Here is a 16,760-nt window from a genome sequence, read left to right as displayed (position 1 = left end):
AGTCACTACAAAGATACAGGGATCCTTTCTAACTCAGTTGCCGGAGAGGAAGGAAACCACTCAGGGATTTTCACCATGAGGCCAATGGGGACTTTACAACAGTTACAGAGTTTAATTAATGACGGTGATAGAAATCCGAGAATGGGTTAGCATTGTAGTTCCTCCACAATACTAACCTATTTTTTTAATTTTTTTATTTCACCTTTATTTAACCAGGTAGGCTAGTTGAGAACAAGTTCTCATTTGCAACTGCGACCTGGCCAAGATAAAGCATAGCAGTGTGAACAGACAATACAGTTACACATGGCGTAAACAATTAACAAGTCAATAACACAGTAGAAAAAAGTCTATACATTGTGTGCAAAAGGCATGAGGTAGGCAAATAATTACAATTTTGCAGATTAACACTGGAGTGATAAATGATCAGATGGTCATGTACAGGTAGAGATATTGGTGTGCAAAAGAGCAGAAAAGTAAATAAATATAAACAGTATGGGGAAGAGGTAGGTAAAATTGGGTGGGCCATTTACCGATAGACTATGTACAGCTGCAGCGATCGGTTAGCTGCTCAGATAGCAGATGTTTGAAGTTGGTGAGGGAGATAAATGTCTCCAACTTCAGGGATTTTTGCAATTCGTTCCAGTCACAGGCAGCAGAGAACTGGAACGAAAGGCGGCCAAATTAAGTGTTGGCTTTAGGGATTATCAGTGAGATACACCTGCTGGAGCGTGTGCTACGGGTGGGTGTTGCCATCGTGACCAGTGAACTGAGATAAGGCGGAGCTTTTCCTAGCATGGACTTGTAGATGACCTGGAGCCAGTGGGTCTGGCGACGAATATGTAGCGAGGGCCAGCCGACTAGAGCATACTGGTCGCACTGGTGGGTGGGGTAAGGTGCTTTAGTAACAAAACGGATGGCACTGTGATAAACTGCATCCAGTTTGCTGAGTAGAGTATTGGAAGCTATTTTGTAGATGACATCGCCGAAGTCGAGGATCGGTAGGATAGTCAGTTTTACTAGGGTAAATTTGGCGGCGTGAGTGAAGGAGGCTTTGCTGCGGAATAGAAAGCCGACTCTAGATTTGATTTTAGATTGGAGATGTTTGATGTGCGTCTGGAAGGAGAGTTTACAGTCTAGCCAGACACCTAGGTACTTATAGATGTCCACATATTCTAGGTCGGAACCATCCAAGGTGGTGATGCTAGTCGGGCGTGCAGGTGCAGGCAGCAAACGGTTGAAAAGCATGCATTTGGTTTAACTAGCGTTTAAGAGCAGTTGGAGGCCACGGAAGGAGTGTTGTATGACATTGAAGCTCGTTTGGAGGTTAGATAGCACAGTGTCCAAGGACGAGCCGGAAGTATACAGAATGGTGTCGTCTGCGTAGAGGTAAATCAGGGAATTGCCCGCAGCAAGAGCAACATTGATATATACAGAGAAAAGAGTCGGCCCGAGAATTGAACCCTGTGGCACCCCCATAGACTGCTAGAGGACCGGACAGCATGCCCTCCGATTTGACACACTGAACTCTGTCTGCAAAGTAGTTGGTGAACCAGGCAAGGCAGTCATTAGAAAAACCGAGGCTACTGAGTCTGCCGATAAGAATATGGTGATTGACAGAGTCAAAAGCCTTGGCAAGGTCGATGAAGACGGCTGCACAGTACTGTCTTTTATCGATGGCGGTTATGATATCGTTTAGTACCTTGAGCGTGGCTGAGGTGCACCCGTGACCAGCTTGGAAACCAGATTGCACAGCGGAGAAGGTACGGTGGGATTCGAGATGGTCAGTGACCTGTTTGTTGACTTGGCTTTTGAAGATCTTAGATAGGCAGGGCAGGATGGATATAGGTATGTAACAGTTTGGGTCCAGGGTGTCTCCCCCTTTTGAAGAGGGGAATGACTGCGGCAGCTTTCCAATCCTTGGGGATCTCAGACGATATGAAAGAGAGGTTGAACAGGCTGGTAATAGGTGTTGCGACAATGGCGGCGGATAGGTTCAGAAATAGAGGTTCCAGATTGTCAAGCCCAGCTGATTTGTACGGGTCCAGGTTTTGCAGCTCTTTCAGAACATCTGCTATCTGGATTTGGGTAAAGGAGAACCTGGAGAGGCTTGAGCGAGTAGCTGGGGGGGGGCTGTTGGCCGAGGTTGGGGGAGCCAGGAGGAAGGCATGGCCAGCCGTTGAGAAATGCTTGTTGAAGTGTTCGATAATCATGGATTTATCGGTGGTGACCGTGTTACCTAGCCTCAGTACAGTGGGCAGCTGGGAGGAGGTGCTCTTGTTCTCTATGGACTTCAGTGTCCCAGAACTTTTTGGAGTTGGAGCTACAGGATGCAAATTTCTGCCTGAAGAAGCTGGCCTTTGCTTTCCTGACTGACTGCGTGTATTCGTTCCTGACTTCCCTGAACAGTTGCATATCGCGGGGACTATTCGATGCTATTGCAGTCCGCCACAGGATGTTTTTGTGCTGGTCGAGGGCAGTCAGGTCTGGAGTGAACCAAGGGCTATATCTGTTCTTAGTTCTGCATTTTTTGAATGGAGCATGCTTATCTAAAATGGTGAGGAAGTTACTTTTTAAAGAATGACCAGGTATCCTCAACTGACGGGATGAGGTCAATATCCTTCCAGGATACCCAGGCCAGGTCGAATAGAATGACTGAGTGAAAAGAAGGAAGCCTGTACAGAATAAAAATCTTCCAGAACATACATCCAGTTGGTAATAAAGTAAAACTGCAAAGAATGTGTCAAAGAAATTAACTTTGTCATAATACAAATGTATTTATATAGCCCTTCATACATCAGCTGATATCTCAAAGTGCTGTACAGAAACCCAGCCCGAAAACCCCAAACTGCAAGCAATGCAGGTGTAGAAGCACAGTAGCTCGGAAAAACTCCCTAGAAAGGCCAAAACCTAGAGGAACCAGGCTATGAGGGGTGGCCAGTCCTCTTCTGGCCATGCTGGTTGGAGATTATAACAGAACATGGCCAAGATGTTCATAAATGACCAGCATGGTCAAATAATAGTAATCACAGTGAACAGGTCAGGGTTCCATAGCTGCAGGCAGAACAGTTGAAACTAGAGCAGCAGCACGGCCAGGTGGACTGGGGACAACAAGGAGTCATCATGCCAGGTAGTCCTGGGGCATGGTCCTAGGGCTCAGGTCCTCCGGGAGAGAGAAAGAGAGAATTAGAGAGCATACTTAAATTCACACAGGACACCGGATAAGACAGGAGAAGTACTCCAGATATAACAGACTGACCCTAGCCCCCCGACACAAACTACTGCAGCATAAATACTTAAGGCTGAGACAGGAGGTGTCAGGAGACACTGTGGTCCCATCCGACGGTACCCCCAGACAGGGCCAAACAGGCAGGATATAACCCCACCCACTTTGCCAAAGCACAGCCCCTACACCACTAAAGGGTTATCTTCAACCACCAACTTACCATCCTGAAACGAGGCAGAGTATAGCCCACAAAGATCTCCGCCATGGCACAACCCAAGGGGGGTGCCAATCCAGACAGGAAGACCACGTCAGTGACTCAACCCACTCAAGTGACGCACCCCTCCTAGGGACGGCATGGAAGAGCACCAGTAAGCCAAAGCATTATGTTTGGGGCAAATCCAACAACGTATCACTCTTCATATTTTCAAGCATGGTGGTGGCTGCATCATGTTATGGGTATGCTTGTCATTGGCAAGGACTAGAGGTTTATTTTTATTTTTCGGATGAAACGGAATGGAGCTAAGCACAGGCAGAATCAGAGGTCAAACTTTGTTTAGTCTGCTTTTCAACAGACACTGGGAAACAAATGCACCTTTCAGCAGGACAATAACCTAAAATTCATGGTCAAAAATACACGAGTTGCTTACTAAGATGACGTTGAATGTCCCTGAGTGGCATAGTTAGAGTTTTGACTTAATTCATCTTGAAAATCGATGGCAAAACTTGAAAATGGCTGTCGAGCAATGATCAACAACCAACTTGACACAGAGGTTGATGAATTTAAATATTTGTACAATCCAAAGCTTTTAAACTTACAGAAAGCATTGACAGGTGTGAATACTAATGTCAATTAGATTTATGTAGTTCATTTTCAAATACATTTGGCAAAATTACTAAGAACATGTTTTTACTTTGTCATTGTCTTGTGTGCAGTAGAAGGTTGAGGAAAATAAATACATGTTGATGTTGAATTCAGGGTGTAACACAAGAGTGTGGGAAAAAGTCTAGGGGTGTGAATGCTTTCTGAAGGCACTGTACGTACTTACGGCCTACAGTCAATTCACCTGATCTCAATATAGACTGAGTATATACCTGATTGATGAATATCTGATCTAATGACTTTCTGAGTCATGTCAGTGTTACTGGGAGGAAGTGATTCACAATTTCAACAGAGAGACAGACCTTGGTCCGGTTCTAACAGGCTTGGTCTCCTCAAGCTGATGGAAGAAGAAAAAAGTCCCTGGGGGTGTTACAGTAGGCGGGCTGAACATAACACTGACAATAGAGACCCTGGTAGGCTGGCATAGACAAGTTGGGACAGTGAACTGAACACTAGTTTTAGTTCACGGATCCTTCTTTTAATGGGTGGCGGTGCATTACCAGTGTCCTAATGTTGACTGACTCCCACGCTTCCTGAACCATGACCAAGAGGGAGGTGCTCAGAAGACAAGTCAGTGGTGAGAGACAATGAACAGCCTTGTAATGTGCTGGAAGTTAGCTAATCGAATTGGTGTGTATACAATAGAAAGTATCAAGTTTTTTTAAAGTGTTAATTAAGGTATGAAGATCCAGGGGCTTTCTGTGTTACCCTTTTTTGAGATTCCACTGCTTCAGTCCTCAGGTCATCAGACTTTTTATTGATACTTTAAATTTTCGATGAAAAAAAAATGGGAGGGGATAGGAGGCTTATGTAACCATTGCATGGTATTGATTATAGTTCCTAAGCTGGTCTGGGTTCAATACTAATTTAAAATACTTTAGCTGGACTTGATTGAGCTCGCCTGGCACATTGGAACCAATATAAAAGTCTCAGAAGAACAACCTCCTCCCACCTGGCACTACAGGCAGGCTAAAGCAAAACCTAGAAGTATTTGAGCGGTATAGAAGATACAGTAGAATAGGATAGAATACAGTATATACATGTGCGATGAGTAATGCAAAAATATGTAAACATTATTAAAGTGGCTAGTGTTCTGTTTTTTAAGTGGCCAGTGATTTCAATTCTGTATATATTCCACCAGCCTCTGTGTTAGTGATGGCTATTTAACAGTCTGATGGCCTTGAGCTGGTTTTTCAGTCTCTCGGTCCCAGCTTTGATGCACCTGTACTGACCTCGCCTTCTGGATGATAGCGGGGTGAACAGGCAGTGGCTCAGGTGGTTGTTGTCCTTGATTTATCTTTTTGTCCTTCCTGTGACATTGGATGCTGTAGGTGTCCTGGAGGGCAGGTAGTTTGTCCCCGGTGATACTTTTGGCAGACCGCAACAACCTCTGGAGAGCCCTGCGGTTGCAGGCGGTGCAGTTGCCGTACCAGGCAGAGATAGAGCCCGACAGGACGCTCTCAATTGTGCATGTGTAAAAGTTTTAGGTGCCAAGCCAAATTTCTTCACCACACTGCGTTGGTGTACAATTTTCAGTGTCATTGACGTGTATGCCAAGGAGCTTCACTTTCCACCTTCTCCACTGCGGTACCGTTGATTGGAGGGGTGTTGCTCCCTCTGCTGTTTCCTGAGGTCTACGATCAGTTGTTTTTGTTAACGTTAAATGTGAGGAATTTTCCTGGCACCACACTCCCAGGGCCCTCACCACCTCCCTGTAGGCTGTCTCGTTACTGTTGGTAATCAGGCCTACTACTATAGTGTCGTCTGCAAACTTGATTGAGTTGGAGGCATGTGTGGCCACGCAGTCATGGGTGAACATCACTTGTCTTTCTTTCTGCAGATGTGACACGTCGGTGGTTAGCGTTGAAGTGACTGTGGAGAAAATGCTGTCATTGCTTTGTTTTTCATGCTGGGCGACGTGATTGTTTTCATTCTGCTTTAGTACCACAGCGCTGACTGTGCAGTGCAGCTTGCCCATGCCTACCACCACTAATAGTTCTAGATAAACCTCCTGGAAACAATTCTCTGAATGTTGCAACTAAGAATGAAAGGCCAATGGACCCTCAAAACAAATGTTCTATTTCCTGTTTGTTTTTGTTTTTATATTTGTTTTTTTTCAATCAATCTTGTCCTGGTCTGTCTGTCTCCATAGCAACCGTGTTCCTGGAAAAGTTTCTGTCTGCCCCATAGCGAGTGTTCCTGGAAAAAATTAATTCTGTCTTTTGATGTTCTGTTTTACTGTAGAGATGGAGCCATATGCTTTGTAGATTAAAGCAAGGCACTACATGTTTTATAGGCCTGAGTCCCCTCCCCCTCTCTCCAACATTAGCTACGCCGTCTCTCTCGTTCTTCAGTCGGAAAAGGTCCCAGTTTCTCAACTCCTTATGGTTGTCACAGCATTGGCAAGACAACACAGATCCGACACCAAGCTAGTTATACACTATATACAGGAAAGTATTCAGATCCATTTACTTTGTACACATTTTCCACATTTTATGTTGCAGCCTTATTCTAAAATTGATTAAATACCCCATAATGACAAAGCAAAAACATGTTCTTAGAAGTTTTTGCAAATGTATTACAATTAGTTTTTTTTTTTACTATAATTGTATATAAGTATTCAGACCTTTTACTCAGTACTTTGTTGAAGGACCTTTGGCAGCAATTACAGTTGAGTCTTTTGGGGTATGACCCTATAAGCTTGGCACACCTGTATTTGGGGAGTTTCTCACATTATTCTCTGCAGATCCTCTCAAGCTCTTGTCAGGTTGGATGAGGAGCGTTGCTGCACAGCTATTTTCAGGGGTCTCCAGAGATGTTCGATCGGTTTTAAGTCCGGGCTCTGGCGGGGCCACTCAAGGACATTCAGAGACTTGTCCCGAAGACACTCCTGTGTTGTCTTGACTGTGTGCTTAGGGTTATTGTTCTGTTGGAAGGTGAACCTTCACCCCATCTGAGTTCCTGAGCATTCTGGAGCAGGTTTTCATCAAGCATCTCTCTGTACTTTGTTCTGTTCATCTTTCCCTCGATCCTGACTAGTCTCCCAGTCCCTGCCTCTGAATAACATCCCCACAGCATGATGCTGCCACCACCATGCTTCACTGTAGGGATGGTGCCTGATTTCCTCCGTACGTAATCCTTGGCATTCAGGCCAAAGAGTTCAATCTTGGTTTCATCAGACCTGAGAATCTTGTTTCTCATGGTCTGAGAGTCCTTTAGGTGCCTTTTGGCAAACTCCAAGCGGGCTGTCGTGCCTTTTTCTGAGGAGTGGCTTCCGTCTGGCCACTCTACCATAAAGGCCTGATTGGTGGAGTGCTGCAGAGATTGTTGTCCTTCTGAAAGTTTCTCCCATCTCCACAGAGGAACTCTGAAGCTCTGTCAGAGTGACCATTGGGTTCTTGGTCACCTCCTTGACCAAGGCTCTTCTCCCCCGATTTCTGTTTGGCTAGGCGGCCAGCTCTGAGTCTTCGTGGTTCCAAACTACTTCCATTTAAGAAAGTTGTTGATGCTGTGTTGTTGGGTATGCTGAAGACTTTTTTGGTGCCCTTTCCCAGATCTGTGCCTCGACACGATCCTGTCTGAGCTCTAAGGACAATTCCTTTGACCTCATGGCTCGGTTTTTGTACAGACATGCACTGTCAACTGCGGGACCTTGTAGACAGGTGTGTGCCTTTCCAAGTCATGTCCAATCAATTGAATTTTCCGCAGGTGGATTCCAATGAAGTAGAAACATCTCAAGGATGATAAATGGAAGCAGGATGCACCTGAGCTCAAATTTGAGTCTCATAGCAAAGGGTCTGAATACTTGTGTAAATAAGATATTTCTGTTTTGTTTTTGTATTATGTTTGCAGACATTTATAAAAAAAACGTTTTTGCTTTGTTGTTATGGGGTATTGTGTGTAGATTACTGATGGAAAATATTTATTAAATCATTGTAGAATAAGTCTGTAATGTAACAACATGCGTACAATTGAGCACACAGCCATGCAGTCTCCATAGACAAACATTGGCAGTAGAATGGCCTTATTGAAGAGCTCAGTGACTTTCAACGTGGCACCATCATAGGAAGCCACCTTTCCAACAAGTCAGTTCGTCAAATGTATGTCCTGCTAGAGCTGCCCCCGGTCAATTAACTGCAAGTGCTGTTATTGTGAAGTGAAACGTCTAGGAGTGTCAACAGCTCAGCCGTGAAGTGGTAGGCCACATGCAAAAATCGCTTCTCCGCGGTTGCACTCACTACCGAATTCCAAACTGCCTCTGGAAGCAACATCAGCACAGTAACTGTTAGTCGATAGCTTCATGAAATGTGTTTCCATGGCCGAGCAGCCGCACACAAGCCTAAGATCACCATGTACAATGCTAAGTGTCATCTGTAGTGGTGTAATTCTGGAACAGTGAAAACATGTTCTCTGGGGTGATAAATCCTGCTTCACCATCTGGCAGTCCAATGGACAAATAAGACTTGGAATCCACCAATCAGAACGCTACCTGCCCCAATTCATAGTGCCAAATGTAAAGTTTCGTGGTGGAGGAATAATGTTCTGGGTCTGTTTTTTTTTTCATGGTTCGAACTAGGCCCCTTAGTTCCAGTGAAGGGAAATCTTATCGCTACAGCGTACAATGACGTTATAGAATTCTGTGCTTCCAAATTTGTGGCAACAGTTTGGGGAACACCCTTTCCTGTTTCCGTATGACAATGCCCACGTGCACAAAGCGAGGTGCATACAGAAATGGTTTGTCAAGATCGTTGTGAAAAACTTGACTGGCCTGCACAGAGCCCTGACCTCAACCCCACCAAACACCTTTGGGATGAATGGTAATGCCGACTGCGTGCCAGGCTTAATCGCCCAACATTAAGCTTAATCTCAAGGCCATCAGACTGTTAAACAACCATCACTAACAATGAGTGGCTGCTGCCAACATACTGACTCAATCTCTAGCCACTTTAATAATTTAAAATTGGATCTAATAAAAGTATCACTAGTTACTTTAAACTATGCCACTTTATATAATGCTTACTCATAATGTTTACTCATAATGCTACTCATCTCAAATGTATATACTGTACTCTAATCCATCTACTGCATCATGCCTATGCCGTTCGGCCATCGCTCATCCATATATATTTTCATGTACATATTATTATTCACTCCTTTACACTTGTGTGTATAAGATAGTTGTGAAATTGTTAGTTTTGGAATTGTTAGTTAGATTACTTGTTGGTTATTACTGCATGGTCGGAACTAGAAGCACAAGCATTTCGCTACACTCGCATTAACATCTGCTAACCAGGTGTATGTGATTTTTTTATTTATTTCACCTTTATTTAAGTATTCAGACCATTTACTTCATGCTTATTATTTTTTATTAAACCAAGTAGGCCAGTTGAGAACAAGTTCTCATTTACAACTGCGACCTGGCCAAGATCAAGCAAAGCAGTTCGACACATACAACAACACAGAGTTACACATGGAATAAACAAACATACAGTCAATAATAAAGTAGAAAAATCTATATACAGCATGTGCAAATGAGGTAGGATAAGAGAGGTAAGGCAATAAATAGGCCATGGTGGTGAAGTAATTACAATAGAGCAATTAAACACTGGAATGGTAGGATGTGCAGAGGATGAATGTGCAAGTTGTGATACTGGGGTGCAAATGTGCAAGATAAATAAATAAATAAATACCAGTATGGGGATGAGGTAGATTGGATGGGCTATTTACAGATGCGCTATGTACAGGTGCAGTGATCTGTGAGCTGCTCTGACAGTTGGTGCTTAAAGCTAGTAAGGGAGGTAAGAGTCTCCAGCTTCAAAGATTTTTGCAGTTCGTTCCACATTGGCAGCAGAGAACTGGAAGGAGAGGCGGCCAAAGGAAGAATTGGCTTTGGGGGTGACCAGTGAGATATACCTGCTGGAGCGCGTGCTATGGGTGGGTGCTGCTATGGTGACTAGTGAGCTGAGATAAGGGGGGACTTTACCTAGCAGAGACTTGTAGATGACCTGGAGCCAGTGGGTTTGGCGACGAGTATGAAGCGAGGGCCAGCCAACGAGAGCATTCAGGTCGCAGTGGTGGATAGTATATGGGGCTTTGGTGACAAAACAGATGACACTAGACTGCATCCAATTTGTTGAGTAGAGGCTGTTTTGTAAATGGCATCGCCGAAGTCGAGGAACGGTAGGATGGTCAGTTTTACGAGGGTATGTTTAGCAGCATGAGTGAAGGATGCTTTGTTGTGAAATAGGAAGCCGATTCTAGATTTATTTTTGGATTGGAGATGCCTAATATTAGTCTGGAAGGAGAGTTTACAGTCTAGCCAGACACCTAGGTATTTGTAGTTGTCCACATATTCTCAGTCAGATCCGTCCAGAGTAGTGATGCTGGACGGGTGGGCAGGTGCGGGCAGCATTTGGTTGAAGAGCATACATTTAGTTTTACTTGCATTTAAGAGCAGTTGGAGGCCACAGAAGTAGAGTTGTATGGCATTGAAGCTCATCTGGAGGTTAGTTAAGTGTCCAACGAGGGGCCAGAGGTATACAGAATGGTGTCGTCTGCGTAGAGGTGAATCAAAGAATCACCAGCAGCGAGAGCGACATCATTGATGTATACAGAGAAGAGAGTCGGCCCGAGAATTTAACCCTGTGGCACCCCCATAGACTGCCAGAGGTCCGGATAACAGGCCCTACGATTTGAGATACTGAACTCTATCGGAGACGTAGTTGGTGAATCAAGAGAGGCAATCATTTGAGAAACCAAGGCTGTTCAGTCTGCCAATAAGAATGTTGTGATTGACAGAGTCGGAAGCCTTGGCCAGGTCGATGAATACGGCTGCACAGTAATGTCTCTTATTTTCCTAAGCCAGGATTCAGACATGGCTAAGACATCTGGGTTGGCAGAATGTGCTAAAGCAGTGAATAAATCAAACTTAGGGAGGAGGCTTCTAATGTTAACATGCATGAAACCAAGGCTTTTACGGTTACAGAAATCAACAAATGAGAGCACCTGGGGAGTGGGAGTGGAGCTAGGCACTGCAGGACCTGGATTAACCTCTACATCACCAGAGGAACAGAGGAGAAGTAGGATAAGGGTACGGCTAATGGCTATCTAGCACGTTTGGAACGGAGAGTAAAGGGAGCAGTTTTCTGGGCACGATAGCATAGATTCAAGGCATAATGTACAGACAAAGGTATGGTAGGAAGAGAGTACATTTTAGGTAAACCTAGGCATTGAGTAATGATGAGAGAGATCTAGTCTCGAGAGATGTTTAAACCAGGTGATGTCATCGCATATGTGGGAGGTGGAACAACATGGTTGGTTAAGGCATATTGAGCAGGGCTAGAGGCTCTACAGTGAAATAAGACCGTAATCACTAACCAGAACAGTAATGGATAAGCCATATTGATATTAGGTAGAGGCATGCGTAGCCAAGTGATCGTATGGGTCCAGTGAGTGGTTGGGCTGGCTGGGGACACTGCGATTCAGACAGTTAGCAGGCCGGGGCTAGCAGTTAGCAGGCCAGGGTTAGCAAGCTAGCATAAGGGCCTTAGATGGACGCGATGGAAGAAAGTCTGTTTTTGCCTCCTCGTGCAGTGACGTTGATAGACCAGTCGTGGAATTAACATGGTTCCAAGTAGCAGAGGGGTCCAAGTCCAATTGGCAAAATGGGTATAGTGGTTCAAGAAACTGGCTGAAGGATCAGCGAACAGTCCAATATGCTCGAGACAGCAGGCCACGGTTAGCAGAATGGGCCTTCAAGGGATGTCGCGCCTGAGGGGCCTGTCGGTATTCCAGTCGTGAAGGATCGGCGGGGTTCCGTGCCCCGTACCGGCAGTAGAAGGGGTCCGGATATTGTAGCCGATGAGTGGGCTTCAGGAGTAGCCCAGGAGCTCTAGCCGGGAGATAGGTCTAGCATGGGCTAGCTCCAGGCTAGTTGGGGCTAGCGCCGGGACGGAAACGTTAGCCAGGAGTAGTCAACCCGGGTTGCGGTTAGCTAACTGTGATGGTCCAGATGAAAAGGTTCAGAGTTTGCGGTAGGAATCTGGGGATATGGAGAAAAAAATAGGTCCGATTATGTTCTGGTTTGAAACTCGTTGTACAAACTGGCGAGAGCTTTCCGAGCTAAAGGTTAGCTGATGACCGCTAGCAGTGGTTCGCTGACTGATAGCTAGTAGCTAGATAGCTTCAGTTGAGGTATTCCAGTTTGGCGGTAAATAGAAATACTTTCGAAAAAAAAACAGATCCACTCCACATTTGGTGAGGCGGGTTGCAGGAAAGTATTTTGAAGTTGAGGTTTAGGAAAAATATTTAAAAGATTGAAGAAAAATATATACATAGGACAGGGCAAGACGAAGACGTCTGACTGCTACGCCATCTTGGATATCTGAAGAATCTGATTTGATTTGTATGTAGTTCTGTTCTTGTCTGTTGACGATCTGTATTATTTCATGTTTTGTGTGGACCCCAGGAAGAGTAGCTACCGCTTTTGCAACAGCTAATGGGGACCTTAATACACCCCCCCCCCCCGACCTCACTAAAGCTTGTGGCTGAATGTCCTCGTAGCAATGTTCCAACACCTAGTGGAAAGCCTTCCCAGAAGAGTTGAGGTGGTTACAGCAGCGAAGGGGGGGACCAACTCCATATTAATACCACTCATTTGGAATGAGATTTTTGACAAAGAGGTGTCCACATACTTTTGGTCATGTAGTGTAACACAAAAACCTGTGGTACACTTTCTCATTAGTCCCTTTACGGTATGTTATTTCCCTGTTGTCTGATCTACCTTCTGTCTTTACCCTCAGGGAGGAGTGCAGCCCCGAGGGTACTGGAGCGTTACAAGGCTCGTAGTCAGGAGCAGGCATCTCTGAACCGTGGCCTGAGTCGCTCCATGGGTTCCCTCCCCATCCAGGACCTCCTGAGAGGTGAGGGGGCCCTGCCTGGTCCCTACCCGCCATCGGACTACCATCCTGAGTCAGAGTCCTCCGCAGACCTGGCCCTCTACCTCGAGCCCCAGCAGAGAGGCAGGCCGGTAGAGCTGGACAGGAGGTCCCTGCCCTATAGAGGAGACTCGACAGCCCAACACAAGAAGAACTGGGCGTCTTCTGTAGACCTGGCCCACATAGACCCGGATATGCTCCGCTTTGGAGCCCTTGAGGATGCCAGGCGGGGTAGCAGTGCCCTCAGTACCCGCTCAGGGGGAAGGCACAAGTCAGCCTCCCGGGTGTACCGGGATCGAGACGGGGAGAACCGCTACTCAGACTTTGGTGGGTTGGAGACGCCCAGGACGAAGGCCCACCCCCACTCACCCCTGTTGGTCAGCTCAGCTCTGACCTCAGCCTATGACCGGATCAAGGAGAAGCAGAGGAAGCTGCAGGTGCTCCGCCAAGCCATGGATGGTGAGACCTTTTTTCCCCTGGTTTTAATGGTCGGATAAGGAAGTAGATGAAGAGATTGAAATGTCAGGGTCACAGACAGGAGAATGACTGAGACAGTGCTTGGACCACTATTTCAGGGTGTATGTGTGGACTGGAGTCTGCAGCACTACCATGTAGACTAGACTCCTCCGTGGACCTGCTGCTATGAAATTGATAAGTAGTCGTCTATCAGCTGTTGAGACGTTTAGAAAGGTGAAAAATGTGTGAGAGATGACGTTACCAGAGCAGAGAGGCTGACTGGTTAGTGAGATGTTCTAGATGGCCGGGATGTGGGAAGCTGTGTTGGTCCAGGTGCATTCCAAATGGCATTCTATTCGCTGTAGTGAACTCATTTTTACCCCAGCTCTATGGACCCTGGTCAAAGTAGTACACTATAAAGGGAATAGGGTACTGTTTGGGATTAACACCCAGAGTGCATGAGACAGAGTGGCTGTGGTTTCCAAATGCCTGCTTTTTAATAAGAGACAGGATAATTCTAACCCTTTAACCCTCTCTCACTTATAGCTCTGTCTGTCTGTCTGTCTTATTCTACTTGCCATGGCTCTTATTTAATTTCTGAGAAGTGTTACTGATATGAAGTCACATGGGACATTAATGTTTATGTCCTTCTCTAATGCAGCGGTGTCTGGTGGCCATATGGAGGCTTTAGGGCTGGATGGAGGGAGGGACGGATGAACGAGCTCCTATAATAAACCTCAGGCCTTCCTATCCGGCCTGCCTGCCCCTCCTCGGGTTGCATCCCAATTGGCATCATATTCCCTTTTAAGTGCACTACTTTTGACCATGCCCCATACTACTCTGGTCAAAAGTACCGCATTTTGTATGGAATAGGGTCCCAATTGGGATGGCAGCTTGCTCTGTTTCTTTTCTCCTTCCTCTGTGGTTGTTTTTAAATGATGGCACAGCAGCGGTTAATGCTCTCTGGTTACCTCCATGTACATGGAGCCTTAATCTGTGACTTGCTCCTCTGGCTGCAGCGTACCAGCCTCCTCCTTTCCATCCTCCCATCTCCTCTTTATCCTTTCTCACCCCTTACCAACATATGGTGCCTTAAACTGTGGCTTGTTCCTCCGGCTGCAGTTCAACACCACCCTTCTCTTTCCTCCTCCTCCACCACCCTCTCCTCCTCCACCACCCATCTCTTTCCTCCTCCTCCATCACCCTCTCCTCCTCTACCACCCTCTCCTCCTCCACCACCCATCTCTTTCCTCCTCCACCACCCATCTCTTTCCTCCTCCACCACCCATCTCTTTCCTCCTCCACCACCCTCATCTCTCCTCCACCACCCATCTCTCTCCTCCTCCACCACCCTCATCTCTCCTCCTCCACCACCCTCATCTCTCCTCCTCCACCACCCTCATCTCTCCTCCTCCACCACCCTCATCTCTCCTCCTCCACCACCCTCATCTCTCCTCCTCCACCACCCTCATCTCTCCTCCTCCACCACCCTCATCTCTCCTCCTCCACCACCCTCATCTCTCCTCCTCCACCACCCTCATCTCTCCTCCTCCACCACCCTCATCTCTCCTCCTCCTCCACCACCCTCATCTCTCCTCCTCCTCCTCCACCCTCATCTCTCCTCCTCCTCCTCCACCCTCATCTCTCCTCCTCCTCCTCCACCCTCATCTCTCCTCCTCCACCCTCATCTCTCCTCCTCCTCCTCCACCCTCATCTCTCCTCCTCCTCCTCCACCCTCATCTCTCCTCCTCCTCCTCCACCCTCATCTCTCCTCCTCCTCCTCCACCCTCATCTCTCCTCCTCCTCCACCCTCATCTCTCCTCCTCCTCCACCCTCATCTCTCCTCCTCCACCACCCTCCTCTTTCCTCCTCCACCACCCTCATCTCTCCTCCTCCACCACCCTCATCTCTCCTCCTCCACCACCCTCATCTCTCCTCCTCCACCACCCTCATCTCTCCTCCTCCACCACCCTCATCTCTCCTCCTCCTCCACCCTCATCTCTCCTCCTCCTCCACCCTCATCTCTCCTCCTCCTCCACCCTCATCTCTCCTCCTCCTCCACCACCCTCATCTCTCCTCCTCCTCCACCCTCATCTCTCCTCCTCCTCCTCCACCCTCATCTCTCCTCCTCCTCCTCCACCCTCATCTCTCCTCCTCCACCCTCATCTCTCCTCCTCCTCCTCCACCCTCATCTCTCCTCCTCCACCCTCATCTCTCCTCCTCCTCCTCCACCCTCATCTCTCCTCCTCCTCCTCCACCCTCATCTCTCCTCCTCCTCCTCCTCCACCCTCATCTCTCCTCCTCCTCCTCCACCCTCATCTCTCCTCCTCCTCCTCCTCCACCCTCATCTCTCCTCCTCCTCCTCCTCCACCCTCATCTCTCCTCCTCCTCCTCCTCCACCCTCATCTCTCCTCCTCCTCCTCCACCCTCATCTCTCCTCCTCCTCCTCCACCACCATCTCTCCTCCTCCTCCTCCACCCCCATCTCTCCTCCTCCTCCTCCACCCCCATCTCTCCTCCTCCTCTTTCCTCTACCCCCTCTCTCCCTCCTCCCTCTTTCCTCTACCCCCTCTCTCCTCCTCCTCTTTCCTCTACCCCCTCTCTCCTCCTCCTCTTCCCTCTACCCCCCTCTCTCCTCCTCCTCCTCTTCCTCTACCCCCTCTCTCCTCCTCCTCTTTCCTCTACCCCCCTCTCTCCCTCCTCCTCCTCCTCCACCCCCTCTCTCCTCCTCCTCCTCCTCCACCCTCATCTCTCCTCCTCCTCCTCCTCCACCCTCATCTCTCCTCCTCCTCCACCCTCATCTCTCCTCCTCCTCCTCCTCCACCCTCATCTCTCCTCCTCCTCCACCCTCATCTCTCCTCCTCCTCCACCCTCATCTCTCCTCCTCCTCCTCCTCCACCCTCATCTCTCCTCCTCCTCCTCCACCCTCATCTCTCCTCCTCCTCCTCCACCCTCATCTCTCCTCCTCCTCCTCCACCCCCATCTCTCCTCCTCCTCCACCCTCATCTCTCCTCCTCCTCCTCCACCCCCCTCTCTCCTCCTCCTCTTTCCTCTACCCCCCTCTCTCCTCCTCCTCTTTCCTCTACCCCCCTCTCTCCTCCTCCTCTTTCCTCTACCCCCCTCTCTCCTCCTCCTCTTTCCTCTACCCCCTCTCTCCTCCTCCTCCTTTCCTCTACCCCCCTCTCTCCTCCTCCTCTTCCTCTACCCCCTCTCTCCTCCTCCTCCTCCTCCTCCACCCCCCTCTCCTCCTCCTCCTCCTCCACCCC

At 47.7% G+C, this 16,760-nt stretch overlaps 1 protein-coding gene across 3 annotated transcripts in view; it reads left to right on the top strand.

The window, feature by feature from the left end:
* Positions 1 to 16,760, top strand: part of ptpn13 (protein tyrosine phosphatase non-receptor type 13) — a 159,323-nt gene that overhangs the window by 43,579 nt on the left and 98,984 nt on the right. For all 3 annotated transcript variants that reach the window (XM_064977320.1, XM_064977319.1, XM_064977318.1), the window contains exon 7: positions 12,905 to 13,498. In XM_064977320.1, the coding sequence (XP_064833392.1) occupies positions 12,905 to 13,498 (594 nt within the window). The remainder of the gene's footprint in view (positions 1 to 12,904; positions 13,499 to 16,760) is intronic.

The sequence above is a fragment of the Oncorhynchus masou genome, chromosome 11 (genome assembly GCF_036934945.1).
Source record: "Oncorhynchus masou masou isolate Uvic2021 chromosome 11, UVic_Omas_1.1, whole genome shotgun sequence".
In the NCBI taxonomy this organism is placed as follows: Eukaryota; Metazoa; Chordata; class Actinopteri; order Salmoniformes; family Salmonidae; genus Oncorhynchus; species Oncorhynchus masou.
The sequence above is the reverse complement of the archived record's forward strand: the minus strand, read 5'-3'. Positions and strand labels throughout refer to the sequence as shown.